The 19,567-nt window shown below is 40.9% G+C and overlaps 3 protein-coding genes and 1 non-coding gene across 4 annotated transcripts; all 4 read left to right on the top strand.

Annotated features, from left to right (window-relative positions):
- Positions 1-10: 10 nt before the first annotated feature.
- On the top strand, positions 11-14,033 carry LOC103505369 (methyl farnesoate epoxidase-like). The gene is made up of 11 exons (XM_026820708.1): positions 11-148; positions 6,592-6,702; positions 7,116-7,143; positions 7,531-7,676; positions 8,345-8,613; positions 9,544-9,779; positions 10,772-10,963; positions 12,013-12,156; positions 12,584-12,735; positions 13,225-13,369; positions 13,733-14,033. The coding sequence occupies exons 1-11, from the start codon at positions 89-91 to the stop codon at positions 13,912-13,914; spliced, it is 1,665 nt and encodes a 554-aa protein (XP_026676509.1). The 5' UTR covers positions 11-88; the 3' UTR covers positions 13,915-14,033.
- LOC113465838 (cytochrome P450 2K6-like) lies at positions 2,099-11,653 on the top strand. The gene is made up of 4 exons (XM_026820714.1): positions 2,099-2,215; positions 2,583-2,780; positions 3,862-4,056; positions 11,215-11,653. The coding sequence occupies exons 2-3, from the start codon at positions 2,621-2,623 to the stop codon at positions 4,041-4,043; spliced, it is 342 nt and encodes a 113-aa protein (XP_026676515.1). The 5' UTR covers positions 2,099-2,215; positions 2,583-2,620; the 3' UTR covers positions 4,044-4,056; positions 11,215-11,653.
- Positions 2,991-3,109, top strand: LOC113465841. Its single transcript, XR_003390427.1, has one exon. It is a non-coding gene; the product is annotated as a 5S ribosomal RNA (ribosomal RNA).
- On the top strand, positions 8,937-19,385 carry LOC103505370 (farnesoate epoxidase-like). Its single transcript, XM_026820709.1, has 6 exons — positions 8,937-9,325; positions 15,379-15,468; positions 16,727-16,963; positions 17,238-17,383; positions 18,192-18,226; positions 19,358-19,385. Exons 2-6 carry the CDS (start codon positions 15,384-15,386, stop codon positions 19,383-19,385), a joined length of 531 nt encoding a protein of 176 aa, XP_026676510.1. The 5' UTR covers positions 8,937-9,325; positions 15,379-15,383.
- Positions 19,386-19,567: the final 182 nt, after the last annotated feature.

Genomic DNA, 19,567 nt, shown 5'->3' on the forward strand with positions numbered 1-19,567 from the left:
ACATTCGAAACCCATAATTTTCCCATATTCAACTTCGTTTCGACTTTCAGGGCCACCCAACTACCCCCTCGTCGGGGGCCTTCTCTCTATGCCATCCATCGACCTTCATTTCACCCAGCAGGAATGGTTGACCAAATATGGGGGTGTGGTTCTAACTAGGCTGGCTGATTCTCTGAATACATAGATTAAAGTAGGAATGTAGGAAGAGCACCTTTTGAATGGTAAAAGAGTAGAAGGTACTGAGTTAGGAGTACTTTGGGAGCTTAAACGAAATCATAATTCTAGACACCAACCTCAGTGGTGTAGTGGTTAACGCGTTGGACTTTAGATCTGGAGGTTGGTGGTTTGAGTCGAACCCACGGCCTAGCGCTTACAAGGCAACAAGGCGAGCTAACTAGGCTGGCTAATTCTCTGAATACATGGATTAAAGTAGGAATGTAGGAAGAGCACCTTTTGAATGGTAAAAGAGTAGGAGGTACTGAGGTAGGAGTACTTTGGGAACTTAAACGAAATCATAATTCTAGACACCAACCTCAGTGGTGTAGTGGTTAACGCGTTGGACTTTAGATCTGGAGGTTGGTGGTTTGAGTCTAAGTCATAAAATTTATCTAGGTGTAATAATTGGGGAACGAAATTTATGACAAGCATTGAAGTATTCTGAACACAATAAAAAATTCCTTTATTGTTTTTTTGGCGTTACAGAAGAAAATCTCATCATTCTAAGCTCAGACATCTTCTCCGCTAGCTATGAGACTCTCAATTCAAGCGTGGGGAACGAAATTTATGACAAGCATTGAAGTATGCTGAACACAATTAAAAATTCCTTTATTATTGTTTTTTTGGCGTTACAGAAGAAAATCTCATCATTCTAAGCTCAGACATCTTCTCCGCTAGCTATGAGACTCTCAATTCAAGCATGTCCTTCATGGTTCTCTATATGATTCTGTACCCGGACGTTCAAACCAAACTTCAACAGGAACTTGACAAACATTTGGGTGAGTGAGAACTTTCTAACATCAAACCTTAGGCCAGCCACCTACTATCACGTTAACCTGACAGGTACGCTTGATCAGGTCCGCATGTTAAGTCTACCTGATAGTGTGTGTGTGTGTGTGTGTGTGTGTGGTGTGTGTGTGTGTGTGTGTGTTGTGTGGTGTATGTTTGTTATCATCAGGTAGACCTGACAGACGGACCTGTTCAACCGTACCTGTCAGGTCTACCTGATAGTGTTTGTGATCATCAGGTAGACCTGACAGACGGACCTGTTCAACCGTACCTGTCAGGTCAACCTGATAGTGAGTGGCTTCTCACATTAGGGTCGCAGGATTAGGCCGCTTGTATCATAGGTTTGGATTTTCAATTGGCTCGTCGCGAGAATTTACGCTCTACCACAAGTCGCGCTGCTACGCTTCTAATGTGCGACGGAACACGTTGAAGTTGTGGCCACAACCACACAAAGTCGACAACGTCGATGGTTTCAGTCGACGTCGATTGACGAGATGAAGAGGTTAAACTATGTTGTCAAGGCAGTGTGCGGTTTCAGTCGACGCCGATCGACTGTGAGGAGTTGGGGTCACAGCTTTTAGAGCCAAAGTCACTTGTTTGATTGTTCTCAGGTACCCGACGTCCCACACTTGAAGATAGACATCATCTGCATTACGTTCAAGCAGTCATCAGTGAAGTGTTCCGCATTAATGCTGTCGCTCCCATTACCATCCCGCACTGCGCTCTGGAAAACACCACCTTCCATGACTATTTTATACCGAAGGTAACGGATGGATCTTTTTTGCCCAGCTCTGTGGCTGAGTGGTCAAGAGCACTGACTCTCAACCTGGAGGTGCTGGGTTCGAATCCCGACCAGGGCGGAAATTTTCTGACCGAACTTTTCCGTTCCTGGATAGGCATGGATGTAAAAGAATGTGCCTTGAAGTAATGCGAAAGCGGTTCCAAGGTACATTTTTTTTTTTTTTTTTTTTGTTAAATCCCTTGGTTGCCCCTGACAATAGGAGCGTATATTCTTCGAAAATCTGATCCCCGAAATCGTAGGTCATCGCTTACTCTCACTCAATAAGTCCATAGTAGGTAGATACTCAAATAGTCAATCAATTGCGCCTTGGCGAATAGCTGAATGAACAAGTTCTAGATCTAAGACGTCATCACTTGATCAGTAAATGGCTAAATTGTTTCTCCAAATTGAATTGATCCCAAGGCCAAGGTAACAAATGGAAATGGAGTGTGCCTGAAGGCAGCATGTGTTCTAAAATTCCAATACACTTGCCTTCTAGTAATTAACTCGATGCGTCTGCTTTTTAAGCGTTAAGGCGCGAGTTCGATTCCCGCCCGGGGCGAATTTTATCCTAAACAGATAAGGATCATTGTCGGAACGGCTGGCTTTATCTTTTTTTCTCTTCGATTTCGGGACGATAAGACCTTAGCAGTTACAGTTCCCTCTATCAAACCTTTTCTATATAAAAAAAGGCATTTTCTAGAAGTTTTCGCTCATGTCTTTGAGAAACTCTTATATACAGAGCTAAACGTCACATGACAGCGGAACCCCAAACTCCCCTCTTCCAATCTTTCAGGGCCTCCTCATTACCCCCTCATCGGAGGCGCCCTTTCGATGCCATCCGGCGACATTCATTTGACCCAGCAGGAATGGTTGGCCAAATACGGAGGTGTGGTTGGCATTATGATGGGCCCTAGGCCGGGCCTGTTTATACAGGGTGCGCCGTACGTTCAAGACGCACTCAAAAAGCTCAACTTCATCAATTTTGGAGCAGGTGAGTCCATGATTAAATTTTCAAAGGCCTATCTCAGCGAGATCTATTTTACCTCTCATCAATGAATCGTGCACAAAAAGGCCACTTTGAGGCCAGGTGTAGCAGAAAACAGCCCTAAAGGATGGGTTGAGCTTATAGGAAATCTCTACCTCTCATCAGATGGGTGAGAAGAGACCCAATACTTCCCAACTTGCCAACTTCCAATTTAGGTGCTACGTTCATACCACGTTGAATACACCAGTTCTCGTCCGATCACTGAAGTTAAGCAACGTCGAGCGTGGATAGTACTTGGATGGGTGACCGCTTGGGAACACCACGTAACGTTGGCGTCTAAAATCGCCAACGTTCATATCACGTTGAATACACCAGTTCTCGTCCGATCACTGAAGTTAAGGTCAACACGCGACCATCAGAAAGCAGGCCGTAGATTCGGGGATAGCTTAACACACCTTTGGGACCGTTGCGTTGGTTGGTCTTTAGCCAAAATTACTTGGCCCCTCTCGCAGTCAACCATCATGAGGACCTGTGCTTTTCCTTTGAAGCATATTAAACCCTTTTTAACCTCCAGCCAGCCAGGCTCATAAGGGTTTGGCTGCTCTGATCCCTCTTTATAGTTCCACAGCAAGACACTGGACTGCTCCCTGTTTAAGGTCCCCCAGCCAGACCGTTCCCTCATCAGATGGGTGAGAAGAGACCCAATACTTCCCAACTTCCAATTTGGGTGCTAGGTCAACACGCGACCATCAGAAAGCAGGCCGTAGATTCGGGGATAGCTCAACACACCTTTGGGACCGTTGCGTTGGTTGGTCTTTAGCCAATATTACTTGGCCCGTCTCGCAGTCAACCATCATGAGGACCTGTGCTTTTCCTTTGAAGCATATTAAACCCTTTTTAACCTCCAGCTAGCCAAGCTCATTAGGGTTTGGCTGCTCTGATCCCTCTTTATAGTTCCACAGCAAGACACTGGACTGCTCCCTGTTTAAGGTCCCCCAGCCAGACCGTTCCTTTTATTTGGAAATTTTGACCTAATTTATACCCGAATTTGAGCTATCACTAGATTAACCGAGGTAATCTATTTCAGGGCGTCGAACTTGTGCCGGTGATTTCATCGCTGTCAACGTCATGTTCCTCTACGTGTCGACCCTCTTCCAGAAATATTCCGTCCATCGTGATCCAAACAATCCGGACCTCCAAACCAAAGCCATGGCTGGGTTCACAACCTCACCACAACCGTACACAGCCATCATCCGGGAACGATACTAGGAATGCCATACTTATACTTCAATCGAGTCTGAAACTCTGCAGCACAATGTACGCACAATGAGCAATTGAGCACCCAATACTTTTTGAAGATTTGAACTTTGAACAAAAGATCTAGAGAATTTCAAGAACCATGAACCACAACTGACTCAATTGAGTCACCACCAAGAAGATTGTGATTCTCTGAATGAAGGCTGACTTACACATATTGGTCAAAGATTTCAAAGCTCCAAAACTTTTCTAATGTGAAATCCATACTGTATACTTTATCTAGTAGCGCGGTCAAACTTTCTTGACTTGGCGGGGCGGAGCGCTACCGCGCTCCTTAATCATTGAATTCATTATGTAGGAATTCTCTAAGTTTCCATCATGGTTTATTATTTTATTTGATTACATTTTAATTGTTTATGTATTTCAACTCATTTCAAGTTTCTAGATCGTACGACTCAAAGTTATGACGGATGACGGTCAATAAGACAACAGTTTGCAATGCAAACGTTGCATGATGATTGATGACCTCACTTACTGGTAAATAACTAACCAGTACACATGTACCTGCTCTTTGGTACCATGTAACACGCATTTTACAAAGTACGAGTACAAACGTATAAAGTGCCTCTTAGCTGATTGCTAGTCCACTTTGTATGGACCCGAGTTGAATCGATCCGCGATACAGTACCAGAACTCAGTTTCTAGCAAGACCACAAACTTGGTCTCCGAAGTTATTGGCGATTTTTCGAACGGTTTTGTTTTTGGGAGAACTTTTGCCAGATAAATTTATATTTTTTCAACTTTTAAATTTCAAGTATTTTAAGTAAATAAATTAAATTTCCATTAAATAAATTGCCAAAAATAATCTATTCGAATAAATATTTTTTCCTTGATTGTTATTTAAATTCCAGTCATGTTTTTTCTGCTAATCCTGGTTGTAATTCTAGTTTTCCTGTTGTGCAAATTTTTGACTCAGCCACCGAGGAAATTCCCGCCAGGTAAGACATTTGCGAATCTTGGGCTGAAGTTTGACCTGTCGCTTTTTAGTCCGTCCTTCCTTTATTATTACAATAGTAATAACAAGCAGGGTCCGTCCCTCCGGGAATTTTTTAGCCCGTAGTGATTAGAGAAAATCAGTACCTATGTACCTACCTAATTTGTTTAATATTCAGTTTATTATTATTCTTGATTTGATTTTTTGATTTTACTTTCATGTAATGATTTAAAATCAAGACTAGAGCCCGTTCTCCCTTTATTCCCAATATAAGCTGATTTTACTCTCATGTAATGATTTAAAATCAAGACTAGAGCCAGTTCTCCCTTTACTCCCAATATAATGTTTAAGTCACCCATCCATTTATTGGCTTTTCTCGGCGTAGCTTAACACAGGTAACGCTAAAAACAACCGTTCAAGGCGATTATCCGAGAACGATACTAAGAATGGCATCCCATAATGGAGTCTCTCCCAAAGCACAATTGGGGTCATATTTATGACCAAAATACTGGCTCTCAAGCTGCACTGGAGTGTCAATTCCAAGGCGGTCTCTTCTTGATCCCTTGTGTACCGCGTCCATTTTTGTTTAGGAGCATTGCACTGAATATCAATGCCAAACATCGGGTTCACCAAAATTTGTTTCACAATGGACAGACTTCGGGAGTAAGAAATAAGAAAAACATCTTCAATGGAGTTTCTCTGAAGCACAATTTCCGCACTGTTTGCACCCAAAAGAACTTCGGTTTTGCACTTGACTTGCACAACATCTTTTAGAAAGATTTCGGTGTATATCCTCGATTACCATAAGGAAAACCATCTAGTACGTATATAGATAAAACCGTCAGTGAACTTCTTCAAAATCAACAATAAATGCCTGGACAATTATAAGGGTTTCAACTTACTAAGTTGAAACCCTTATAATTACTAAGTTGAAACCCTTATAATTGTCTGCTTTTCCTTAAACTTCTATTAGTCCAAATGATAAGGAACCTATTTCTGAAATAAATATGTTGTTTTCAAATGCTCGGAGTTGACGATTAGGTCATTTCCCCCTGATATAAATATAACAATAATCAGAAATGATTATGTGTTTCTATTTTCATATGAATTGTTGTTGTTGTTTACCTGGGCTTATCACAGATTGATAAGGATTGCCTCGCAACGACCTGATTTAATAAATATAACGATAATCAGAAATGATGTGTTTCTATTTTCATATGAATTGTTGTTGTTGTTTACCTGGGCTTATCACAGATTGATAAGGATTGCCTCGCAACGACCTGATTTGGGGGCTGTCCAAATTTCGACCACGGATGCATGCTGCTTCTAGACGCACCGACACATTTTTTGCTTTTCTTTTATGGCATGAAAATATGTTAAGCTTTCGTCTTCGGCACAGAACTTTTTCTATGGACAGTCTCAACACATTGAGAAAAATAGTAAGGAAGAATCTTGCTTTCGTACATAGAATTTGATGGGTATACCTAAAAAACTGATTACACAAAATTCAACTGATTGGCCATAAGGAGTGCGAAAATTAGCTGACTGATCATAAGGCAGGGTGTGGTTGGCATTATGATGGGCCCTAGGCCGGGCCTGTTTATACAGGGTGCGCCGTACGTACAAGACGCACTCAAGAAGCCCGAGTTTCAGGGACGCCCAGAGACGCACGATTTCGAGGAGCGATCGCATAGAAAAAACATGGGTGTGTTCAATTTTCATATGCATTTAGGTTTATTTAGGTCAACGGCGCGAACGACATTTACTATAGTCAATCCAGATGGATATGAGAGCAATGAGTCATCAAAAAAGTAGGCTACGTTGCCAAACATATCAAAGGTGCAACGGTTGATCCAACCTCTTGAAACTTTGTGTCGCAGAATTCCAGATTTGTAACTTTTCTGTTCCGAGAACGAACATTGTCTGTTTAGGATAAAATCCGCCTTGTCGGTAATCGAACCCACGGCCTAGCGTTTAAAAGGCAGACGCGCTGCCAAATAGAAATCATAAACATAAAGTTCTCACAAGAAAACTCCTTTGTCAAACCGAGGAGCCACCAAATTGAGGACCAGGTTTTCAAATTTTCAGGGAAGGAGCGATCGTATGGAAAAATCATGGGTGTGTTCAATTTTCATATGCATTCAGGTTTATTTAGGTCAACGGCGCGAACGACATTTACTATAGTCAATCCAGATGGATATAAGAGCAATGAGTCATCAAAAAAAGTAGGCAACGTTGCCAAACATATCAAAGGTGCAACGGTTGATCCAACCTCTTGAAACTTTGTGTCGCAGAATTCCAGATTTGTAACTTTTCTGTTCCGAGAACGAACATTGTCTGTTTAGGATAAAATCCGCCTTGGTCGGGAATCGAACCCACGGCCTAGCGTTTAAAAGGCAGACGCGCTGCCAAATAGGAATCATAAACATAAAGTTCTCACAAAAAAAAAATCCTTTGTCAAACCGAGGAGCCACCAAATTGAGGACCAGGTTTTCAAATTTTCAGGGATTTTCACCGGCAATGGCGCCCAATGGCAAGTGTCCCGGAAGTTCACTGTCCGGTTTATCAAGGGCGTGAAGAACTTTGAGGACATTCTGCAACTTGAGATGGATGAGCTCACCAGCAGAATCAAGAGCGGGCAATCTTACCAGGTGAGTTTACGAAATGAGTTCTCAAGTGAGGCAAGGCACATACTACCATACTTCAAGTTAGGGATGATAGGTGAGTGACGGTACTAGGAATGGCATCCCACAATGGAGTCTCTCCGAAGCACTATTCAAGCACAATCAGGGCCATATGAATAAAATACTGGCTCTCAAGCTGCACTGAAGCACTAATTCCAAACATCTAATTCTGAGCGAGAATTTTTTCATTCTTAAAATGGGGTGTGTACTATGTGTTACAAAACAATACTCCAGCTCCCTGATATGAAAAGCTTTTACAGCTTTTGTAGTGATTAGTGATACATCATCAATCAAGGTAGAAATTCATCAACTAGCAATTAGTGATACACGCAAGAACTCTCAAGCTGCACTGAAGCACTAATTCCAAACACCTAATTCTGAGCGAGAATTTTTTTCATTCTTAAAATTGGGTGTGTACATATATGTATTACAAAACAATACTTCAGCTCCCTGATATGCAAAGCTTTTACAGCTTTTGTAGTGATTAGTGATACATCATCAATCAAGGTAGAAATTCATCAACTAGCAATTAGTGATACACGCAAGACAAGGCGAAATAGAGCCTGTCTCGTCAACTTATCAAATCTGTGAGTTTGTACAGAAAATGAAATTAATTTATATTAAAATCTTTACAGATAGATGATCTCTTCAAAGAATCCACCGTGAACATCATCTGGACAATCCTGTCCGGGATGCGATGCACGGTTGCAGATCAGCGAATCAAAAGCCTCCTGGACAACCTGACCAACTCTTTCCGATCTGGTCGACCTGGTAGTCCTTTGTCGTCTATCTTCAACATTATTCCTCCGCTCAGCAGATTTGATGAGGGCAAACGAATACAGCGAAAAGCGACACACATGCTGAGGGGTTTCTTCAAGGTGAGTTTTAATTCATTCCTTCATAGGTGATAAAAGTGGGATTCCAGCAAAAGACCTTCAAAACGGACAAAACAAACTCCTACAAAAGTACAAAAGTTCACACTACATCAGTGGTTCTCAAACTTTTTTTTGCATGGCGCCCCCTTTGGGCATATTCTCATTTTTTCACTAACCAACCTCAGTGGCTCAAGCAGTTAGAGCGGGAGGAATTTCAGAACTGGAGGTTTATGGTTCGAATCCCTCATAAGGTGAAACAGCAGTGATAATAAGCAGGGTAGACTAATAAGCAGGGCAGGGACGTATCTCAAGATACTAGAGTAGGAGACCAAGTACCTGGTAGGTAATTTTGGTATAAATTTGATTTTTTTATAGGAAAAGCTCGCGCCCCCCCTGATTTGGTCTGCACGCCCCCCAGTTTGAGAACCTCTGCACTACATGCATCCGAACTGTTTTTGGCTCATGTTAGAAACCACTATCACATCTATCACTAAGAACACGCAATATACCCAAATGTATCAGTAAATACGAATAGTTCAACATTATGACCTCACTTATCATAAACGGTCTTACATAACCATATCTCTATGAATAAAAGAGATCGGAGAGATCCCCACTATATCAGTTTTTAGGAAGCAAGTTACTTGTTAATACGTACTACTACGACTAGAATTTAGTTGAGAGCCATCAGAGCTATCAATCAATCATCTATTGATATTGAAGCTGAATTTCTATCAGTAGGTAACAAAGTTGCAAGTGAACCGGTTGGGAATAGTTTACTGAAGTTTTTAAAAAAAAATCGTAAGTAAAATACTAGGGATAATAAATAAAATTATTAGTTTAAGAAAATGGCCTAATAGCTAATTCCTTTTTATTTGTAAATAACAAACAAAATATAAATAAAATAAAAAGCACTTTCTTAAAGAAATTTAGCTGAATAATTAGTGAAAACTTCATAGGTTGCGTCTTCTATGGGAGAAGGTAGCTCTATTTTTCTTCAATGATTTCTCTCCACTTTGCTTTTGTCTTGTACTAGCCTCTTGGTTGCCCCTGACAATAGGAGCGTATATTCTTCGAAAATCTGATCCCCGAAATCGTAAGGGCCATCGCTGCTTTGCCGGGCCTATCCTGTATCTTGGACAGGCCTGCCAGCTATGGGTCCCAGCTTCATGGCTCAATTTAGGAAAAAAGTTGTGAAAGTTTTTAGAAGGCCTCGGTTCGAGTCCGACCCATATCGACATACTAGGGTTAATGCTTTCTTTGCTTATGTACCAGGTACCTTTAACTCATATATTCCCAGACTAAAAGATAGTTCGCCAAGGGTCTCCTGGTCATCTGAATAGATCGCGAATTAGCGACGCATAAAAGGTTGGCGACCCCTCCTGGCCCAGATAGTCACCAGTGGTTTTTGTCCTTAGGTACCAGACGTCCTTCACTGGAAGATCGGCAGTATCTGGATTACGCCCAAGCTGTCATTTCAATTTAGAAAAAAAGTTATGAAAGTTTTTAGAAGGCCTCGGTTCGAGTCCGACCCATATCGACATACTAGGGTTAATGCTTTCTTTGCTTATGTACCTTCTGGGAACTTCTTATCTTAAGCTGAGCGTATAATAAATAACATACTTTACACTTAGACAATATGTGCTCACAAAGATCAGCTCTAAAGTTGTGTCCACACATATGTCGACGGTAAACCGTACACTGCCCTAACCGTACATTGAGTCGATTACTTGGCCCGTCTCGAACCGCAGTCAACCATCCTGAGGACCTGTGCTTTTCCTTTGAAGCATAATAAACCCTTTTTAACCTCCAGCCAGCCAGAGCCAGGCTCATTAGGGTTTGGCTGTTCTGATCCCTCTTTATAGTTCCACAGCAAGACACTGGACTGCTCCCTGTTTAAGGTCCCCCAGCCAGACCGTTCCTTTTATTTGGAAATTTTGACCTAATTTATACCCGAATTTGAGCTATCACTAGATTAACCGAGGTACATTGAGTCACTTCGTCGATCGACGGCCGTCGACTTTGTTTGGACAGAGCTTAAGGCGCACTTAGATGACAGACTAAGCTCACTGGAATTAATTCTTTCCGTATAAAAACGATTCAAACCGTACAATCTTTTCAGGAAAACATCCAAGAACACCTGGCTACACTTGATCCCAAAAATCCAACCGAGTTAACCTATTTCAGGGCGTCGAACTTGTGCCGGTGATTTCATCGCTGTCAACGTCATGTTCCTCTACGTGTCAACCCTCTTCCAGAAATATTCCGTCCATCGTGATCCAAACAATCCGGACCTCCAAACCAAAGCCATGGCTGGGTTCACAACCTCACCACCGTTTATGATTGAACTTATAATTTTCCAGGTTCACGGCGTCCAACGCTGGATGACAAACATCATCTACATTACGTTCAAGCCATCATACTTCAATCGAGTCTGAAACTCTGCAGCACAATGTACGCACAATGAGCAATTGAGCACCCAATACTTTGTGAAGATTTAAACTTTGAACAAAAGATGTAGAGAATTTCAAGAATCATGATTATCATGAACCACAACTGACTCAATTGAGTCACCACCAAGAAGATTGTGATTCTCTGAATGAAGGCTGACTTACACATATTGGTCAAAGCAGTGCCATACTTTTGTCCCAAGTGTTAGAATTTAGACCACGCTACGCCACTACATACTTCAATCGAGTCTGAAAGTTCTGCAACTCTGCAGTACAATGTACGCACAATGAGCAATTGAGCACCCAATACTTTTTGAAGATTTGAACTTTGAACAAAAGATGTAGAGAATTTCAAGAATCATGAACCACAACTGACTCAATTGAGTCACCACCAAGAAGATTGTGATTCTCTGAATGAAGGCTGACTTACACATATTGGTCAAAGATTTCAAAGCTCTAAAACTTTTCTAATGTGAAATCCATACTGTATACATTGAATTCATTATGTAGGAATTCTCTAAGTTTCCATGGTTTATTATTTTATTTGATTATATTTTAATTGTTTATGTATTTCAACTCATTTCAAGTTTCTAGATCGTACGACTCAAAGTTATGACGGATGACGGTCAATAAGACAACATGTTGGTGTTATCGTCGTCGTTGTTGTCGTCGTCGTCGTCGTCGTCGTTGTTGTTGTTGTTGTTGTTGTTGTTGTTGTTGTTGTTGTTTTAACGGCTTAGCTGAAGCCGGAGATCTGATAGTCAAGCCGGTTCAACATACGTATGTCCTTAGATTAACTTCGTACACTAAAAGCCCACTCCGAGGCTTAGATGTTAGGGGCAAACAGCCCTAAAAGTTGGGTTAATAAGAATCTAGATGTACAATCAACGATCTTGAGGACTTGGGCTTATTCTTTTTATGTCATTTAACCCTTTGTTTAGCTAGCTCATAGCATATTCCATTGTTGTCACATTACAGAGGAAAATCTCATCATTGTAAGCATGGACATTTTCTCCGCGGGTTACGAAACTTTGAGTTCCAGCATGGCTTTCGCCGTTCTGTACATGATCCTCTATCCGGCTATTCAAACTAAACTTCACCAGGAGCTTGACGAACATTTGGGTGAGTGAGGATTCAATCTTTGTTGAAGAGGTTTGATAGAGGGAACTGTAAGAACGAAGGTCTTATCGTCCCAAAATTGAAAAGAGGACAGGATAGGAGAAAGCCAGCCAAGAACGAACCTCATCTTTTGAGGACAGTGTTCACCCCAGGAGGAAATTGAACTTACAAAGGCACTTACAAGGCAGGCGCGCTTCCCTCTTAGCAAACTAGGCTGGAGGTTTGGTTGAGGGAACTGTAACAACGAAGATTTTTTCGTCCCAAAACTGAACAGAGAAGCAGAACAGGATAGCAGATATTCGAAATACTGCCGTCGACAAATATCACCGCTACCAGTAGAAAGTTCACCTTCAAGATATCAGAATTTTGAAGCTTTTCTTGTATGAATGAATATCTTTGGGCGTTTATGATTGAACTTATAATTTTCCAGGTTCACGGCGTCCAACGCTGGATGACAAACATCATCTACATTACGTTCAAGCCATCATTCATGAAGTCTTCCGCATTAACACTATCGCTCCCATTACGGTCCCTCACTGCTGTATGGAAAACACCACCTTCTACGACTATTTCATCCCGAAGGTAAAGATAGAACTTGTACAGCATGGCTGCATGGCAAATAGGGGTTCTCATTTGAAATTCGCGAGAAATGATCACTTTTATACAAAAAGTGCCACTTCCGGGGCTCGAACCGGGATTTTGATATCACTATTCGATTGGCCATGGGCTCTTTCCTATCTTTAGAACAAAACAGAACTTCAATATTCTAAGCCGTTCAAAAGTTACAAGGGGTCTGACTAGGACTTCTGAGCCATGCTGTATAAGAAACTTTGTTTCACAACGAATTTGTAGCGAATTAAGCGTGGCGGGGGCTTGAAACCAGTACTGAGTAAATATGTAGATAATAGTAGGAATTTTTGTTTTCTAACTAATAGACAAATCCCCGATGCACTCTGACGTTGAGTGACTGAGATGTTAGCGTAAAAGAGAGAAGGGTTCGGTTAAGTTTGGCGTGACTTTCATGTAGGCCTCGGCTTTGATGCGTTAACCAATTCCTTTCCATCAACACAGGACACAATGATTTTCATATCACTCTGGTCGCTATTCCACGATGAAAAGAACTTCGAAGAGCCCAGCAAGTTCAAACCGGAGAGATTTCTGAGTCCGGAAGGAAAATTCGACAAAAGCAACCCCAATGCCATCAACTTTGGAATTGGTAAGTTTTGTGATCGATTTAACCTCCACGAATCAAGAAATTAGCATTGCCACCAGTGATCTAGTCCTTTGGCTTCTTAATTCGTCTCCATTAGTAACTTTTTAAGGTGTGTCCACACATAGTCGACCGGCCATCGATCGATGTCGACTGAACCGTCCACTATGTTTCATCTCAATCAAGAGTTCATAAATTCCAGCATAAGTCTAAAGACGAGGACGGCGAATTTCTGAAAGGGAGTCTCGGACACGTCCACTATGTCTTGACAACATAGATTTATCTCGTCGTTCGACGGCCAGTCGACTGTTTGGGCACCTATACAAGTTAAGCTGATCGCACATTCGAACCTTATTCCTCTCATTTCAGGTCGCCGTTCCTGTGCCGGTGATTTCGTTGCTCAGAACGTCATGTTCCTTTACGTGACGACCTTCTTCCAGAAATATTCCGTCCATCGTGATCCGAACAATCCGGACCTTTCCACCAAAGCCATGTCCGGATTCACCACCGCTCCGCAACCGTTCAAGGCGATTATCCGAGAACGATACTAAGAATGGCATCCCATAATGGAGTCTCTCCAAAGCACAATTGGGGTCATATTTATGACCAAAATACTGGCTCTCAAGCTGCACTGGATTGAATGCCTGGACAATTATAAATGCCTGGACAGTTATAAGGGTTTCAACTTACTAAGTTGAAACCCTTATAATTGTCTGCTTTTCCTTAAACTTCTATTAGTCCAAATGATAAGGAACCTATTTCTGAAATAAATATCAACTCATATATTCCCAGACTAAAAGATAGTTCGCCAAGGGTTTCCTGGTCATCTGAATAGATCGCGAATTAGCGACGCATAAAAGGTTGGCAACCCCTCCTGGCTCAGATAGTCACCAGTGGTTTTTGTCCTTAGGTACCAGACGTCCTTCACTGGAAGATCGGCAGTATCTGGATTACGCCCAAGCTGTCATTTCCGAGGTTTTTAGGATTAACACGATAGCTCCCGTTGCCGCTCCCCACCGTTGTACAGAGGATACCACCTTTTACAACTATTTCATACCGAAGGTAACTCAAATTGATCAATCTCAAATCCCTAATTAGTCTAATTACCATTTAGAAGGTGCCCCTACCAAGTCGACCGACATCGCATGGATGCTGCTCCAAAAGTAAAAAAAAAAAAACTTTTTATGCCGAAATGCTGAACAGATGAGAGATCTGAAGCATCCTGAATACATTTCATAAGTCACGTTCTTCGCTTCTTAGTGAAAATAAATGTTTGATTTTCCACTTTCCTTATCCTATAGAAAGGAAAGTAATGTAATCGGGTCAAATTTTCGACAGTCAGTTTTTAGTCTCAAAACACGTTTTGAGGTCCCTAGAGCCTAAATCCAAAGTTTCAGCCATTGGTCCCTGTGTGTGTTTGTCTGTAAACAAAATATCTCGAGAACGGTAAGAGCTAGAGACTTGAAATTTGGTATGTAGATTGTAGATATCAAATGTGACAAGGATGCGACACGAAACTTTTGGTTAAGATCGGTGCAACGGTTGGCGGCATTTTACAGCTTTTTGGGTGACAAGAGTGAGACACGAAACTTTTGGTTAAGATCGGTGCAACGGTTGGCGGCATTTTACCGCTTTTTGGCGGTTTTCGGTGTAATTTGACAATATCTCGGGAACGATACAAGCTAAAGACTTGAAATTTGGTATGTAGTTCACAAAAAATGTGACAAGGATGCAACACAAAACGTTTGGTTAAAATAGGTGCTGCGGTTGGCGGTATTTTGACCGCTTTTTGGCGATTTTCAGCTATACCGACCAAACGGTTAGAGATATTGTAAATGTTACAACAGAACACCCAAATTAAGCACCATTCAATAGGATAAGGAAAGTGTCGTGTGATGTTCACACCAGATTTGTGTGGATATACTCAAGACTTAATTTTTTACTATTTTTTCCATTTTTTCACGCAATGATTTAGACAATTTACATAATTTCAGACAGTTAATTATTTTCCACAGCCACGATGTTTTTCCTAATTATCGGTATTGCGGTTCTCGTTTTCCTGTTCTGCAAATATTTCTCTCAGCGACCTGGAAATTTCCCTCCAGGTAAGCAAATTGTCGGACTTCGGACCCATTCAGCGACCTCAAAATTTTCCGCCAGGTAAGAGATTGACCCATTGTTTGCTGATCGCTTTGCAACCGTGGGATCCACCGTTTAGCGAAAATCACTGTCCCGCAATGGTTCTATTGTTCACGGATTCATGGGTCCCTTAATGGTTCTATTTATATTGTTTGCGGATTCATTTCGGAAAACTTATAGGTTATTCCACAACTTGTATTTTCAGCACATTGCATGATTTATTTTATTTTATTTTTACACAATTTAGCTACATAGTCTTAATGGTTCTATTTATATTGTTTGCGGATTCATTTAGGAAAACTTATAGGTTATTCCACAACTTGTATTTTCAGCACATTGCATGATTTATTTTATTTTATTTTTACACAATTTAGCTACATAGGCCATTTGCGGCAAATAAATAAGGTGACCTAGAACTTTGCATGATTTGAAAAATTATGAAAAATTATAACTCTACAACTTGTATTTTCAGCAAATTGTATGATTTGCAGGCATTACGGTGTCTTGAGTCTTGGATTCCACAGACACGCGTAGCCATTTGTACGAGTATAATCCATTGGAAAATATAATTTGTTTTACCAACCCATGTTCTTCCTGGTACATGGAAAAATGTTTACAAAATTGCTAGTTTCCAATCAGGTATTCTTAGGTGAAGCTGTAAAGGTATAATCAAACATACACGTCGATTAATAAAATTACTGTGCTTACATGCGATAGACTTTCAATGTGATTTCTCAATATTTAGCCTTAAGATACCAAGATACATGGTATATCTTAAGGCTAAATATTGAGAAATCACATTGATTGATCTCAGGTACCATAAGCTTCGTACAAAACAATACAGCGATAGACTTTGCTTACATGCAGGTAAAACAAATTATAGTTCGCATAATTAGCTGAAATTCTACTGAATATATAGATAAGTAATAAGGAGTTCACCTTGAACAATTTCGAGTTTAGATATTGGACGAATATTTCAAGACCATGTACATTCATGGAAAAAAAACTAATTAGGCCAGACACTCACTATCAGGTAGACCTGAATGGAACATCTGATCAGGTCCGCCTGTCAGGTCTACCTGATAGTGAGTGTGCTCGTCAGGATTAGGTAGATCTGACAGGCGGACCTTTTCAGCCGTACCTGATAGTGTGTGTGCTCATCAGGGATCAGGAGACCTGACAGGTGGACTTGATTAGGTGCATTGGGAAATTTCTCCGTTTCAGGTCCACCCAACCACCCCCTCATCGGAGGCCTTCTCTCTATGCCCTCGGGCGAAACGCATTTCACCCAGCAGGAATGGTTGACCAAATACGGAGGTGTGGTTGGCATTATGATGGGCCCTAGGCCGGGCCTGTTTATACAGGGTGCGCCGTACGTACAAGACGCACTCAAAAAGCCCGAATTTCAAGGACGACCACATACGGCCGATTTTAAGGAACGCTCCTTTGGGAAATTCTTGGGTGAGATTATTTTTCACAAAATTTCAGGACACAAAAATCGTACTTTCCTTTCCGAAATTGGGACGATTTCCTCACTTCTGAACCTTATTTCCCCTCTTTTAAAGGAAAAGACCGGAATTAGTTCAAACCTTCAAACACTAGGTGGCGCGGTCTATACTAAACCATTGGAAAATGGCGCATTGTCAACCATCGAAGATTTAGCTTTTGGAAACTGAGCACAAGAAACCAGCATTGATTTTCAGCTATACATATCCGAATATCTTCCTTTTTGCAGGAATTTTCTTCTGCGATGGTCCACAATGGCAAAATTCCAGGAAGTTCACGGTTAAGTTTACCAAAGGCGTTAAGGACACGGAAGGTATCATGCAACTCGAAATGGACGAGTTGTTTAGGCGAATCACGAACGGGCAAGTTTACGAGGTGAGCTCTTTGTGCTGGAGGTCAGGTCACAAATTTTGGGTACTATAGCACTTACGAAAAGAAGGTCTCCTATACTGGTCATGAAGGTCAGGCCACAATTTTGTTGAGTATCACCCATTTATGAAAAACAGGCTTTCTTCCAGGTCATTTTTTTCCACAAACGAAAATTTCTGGAGGCTTACTAAGGTCGATTTTTACCACCGTGGATTGTCTCAGGATTGAGTTCAATCCGAGGTTGACCTGGGATTGAGTATAGAGAAATCCTCCTCGTTTCATCTCAATCAAGAGTTCATAAATTCCAGCATAAGTCTAAAGACGAGGACGGCGAATTTCTGAAAGGGAGTCTCGGACAATTTTTTGACCGTGCGCTTGTTAGGTCAATAGAAGAACTCTCTTGTGGGTGTCGAGGGGCCGCTTAAAAAGAACAAAATTTAAGAAAATGGAATTGACTGGATTGAAACACATCACATGTCAAACACACTTTATTTGTCAAGAGTATACCAGTTTACCTTGCCCTTGGGGTCAATTACCTCGTAAGAGTCGTAAGTTTAACTTGTCCTTGGGATCCATTACCTCGTAAGTTTAACTTGTCCTTGGGATCAATTGCCTCGTAAGTTTGCCTTGTCCTTGGGATCAATTTATTTTGTATCGTTGTTTACAGATGAACCAAGTCTTCAGAGAATCCACAGTGAACTTTAACTTGTCCTTGGGATCCATTACCTCGTAAGTTAAATTTGTCCTTGGGATCAATTACCTCGTAAGTTTGCCTTGTCCTTGGGATCAATTTATTTTGTATCGTTGTTTACAGATGAACCAAGTCTTCAGAGAATCCACAGTGAACATGCCTTTTCCACAAGTTTGGCCATGCCTCGGGGTGAACTAGCGGGATTCCGGAGCGAAGCGACGGAATTCAGCTAGTCTTATATTTGGCAAAAACCATTCCACTTAAATAAGAGCTATTACCTATTTGAAAATTTGGACGGTAAATCCGAACCTTTGATACTCTTCCATATGATGTGACGTGTGTGATGCAAGAACAGAAATCAGTCATGAGATGCAGCGTTGAGATGTACCTGAAAAACTTGAACATAAATTTGCAAAAACCATTCCACTTAAATTAGAGCTATTACCTACTTGAAAATTTGGACGGTAAATCCGAACCTTTGATACTCTTCCATATGATGTGGCGTGTGTGATGCAAGAACAGAATGTCCGAAGGTCTCAAAGTGCTCTTAAAACCACCAAGAGGAAATTTGGAAGATCCCTCTCAACGTGAAATTTTGCTAAAATTGACAGTTTTAATAGCGATTTCCACCCTTTCTGTAATCCTGTATAATATACAGATATTATCTAGGTATCTTCATACAATCCTAATTTTGAAGAACATATAAACTTCATTAGCCCACCCCACCCTCCTATCACACTCTAACACATTTCTATTTTAATAAGTAAAAATGCTTTTTTGGAGAGATATTTTCTACCAAGCCGAATTAAAAGTTCAAGAAAGAAAGGGTGAAACCTCACATCAAAATGGAATATTTACAAAGTTTTCGAAAGTGTCAACTGAATTGTTAGGTAATTGATAAAGAGTATTATTTTCAGAATCCATGTTAATTTTTGATAAATCCAAATATTCTTCTCTATTCTTGAGATCATTTAGTTAAGCCTGTTTGTTTACATGGTTTTTTCTTATCACAAATTCACAAGGAGGAATTTTCAATTGTGTTAAGCATACGTAAATGCTAGTCACAACTATCGTTCCCCAATTGTTACACCTAGATAAATTTCATGACTTGACCTGGACTCGAATCACCAAAATGTGGGATTATCACAAATTCATTAGAAGGAATCTTCAATTGTGTTATCCATACTTGAATGCTAGTCACAAAAAAATTTACATTACAAATTTACATGAATGTAAATTTACCCCGATTTACCCATGAATGTAAATCGTTCCCCAATTGTTACACCTAGATTGACCAACAGTCCTGTCGCTTTTTAGTCCGTCCTTCCTTTATTATTACAATAGTAATAACAAGCAGGGTCCGTCCCTCCGGGAATTTTTGTGCTGTTATCGTCGTCGTTGTCGTTGTTGTTGTTTTAACGGCTTAGCTGAAGCCGGAGTTCTGATAGTCAAACCGGTTCAACATACGTATGTCCTTAGATTAACTTCGTACACTAAAA

The sequence above is a fragment of the Diaphorina citri genome, unplaced genomic scaffold (genome assembly GCF_000475195.1).
Source record: "Diaphorina citri unplaced genomic scaffold, Diaci psyllid genome assembly version 1.1 scaffold169, whole genome shotgun sequence".
NCBI classification, from domain to species: Eukaryota; Metazoa; Arthropoda; class Insecta; order Hemiptera; family Psyllidae; genus Diaphorina; species Diaphorina citri.

Excerpts from the sequence above, each read along its gene's own strand:
- LOC103505369 (XM_026820708.1), top strand. The coding sequence starts at position 89 with ATGCCATCCATCGACCTTCATTTCACCCAGCAGGAATGGTTGACCAAA. Across the intron at positions 149-6,591 it reads TGACCAAATATGGGGGTGTG|GTTGGCATTATGATGGGCCC; the intron begins GTTCTAACTAGG and ends AGGCAGGGTGTG. Across the intron at positions 7,677-8,344 it reads AGAGCGGGCAATCTTACCAG|ATAGATGATCTCTTCAAAGA; the intron begins GTGAGTTTACGA and ends AAATCTTTACAG.
- LOC113465838 (XM_026820714.1), top strand. The coding sequence starts at position 2,621 with ATGCCATCCGGCGACATTCATTTGACCCAGCAGGAATGGTTGGCCAAA. Across the intron at positions 2,781-3,861 it reads CTTCATCAATTTTGGAGCAG|GGCGTCGAACTTGTGCCGGT; the intron begins GTGAGTCCATGA and ends AATCTATTTCAG.
- LOC103505370 (XM_026820709.1), top strand. The coding sequence starts at position 15,384 with ATGTTTTTCCTAATTATCGGTATTGCGGTTCTCGTTTTCCTGTTCTGC. Across the intron at positions 15,469-16,726 it reads ACCTGGAAATTTCCCTCCAG|GTCCACCCAACCACCCCCTC; the intron begins GTAAGCAAATTG and ends TCTCCGTTTCAG. Across the intron at positions 18,227-19,357 it reads AGAGAATCCACAGTGAACAT|ATTGACCAACAGTCCTGTCG; the intron begins GCCTTTTCCACA and ends TGTTACACCTAG.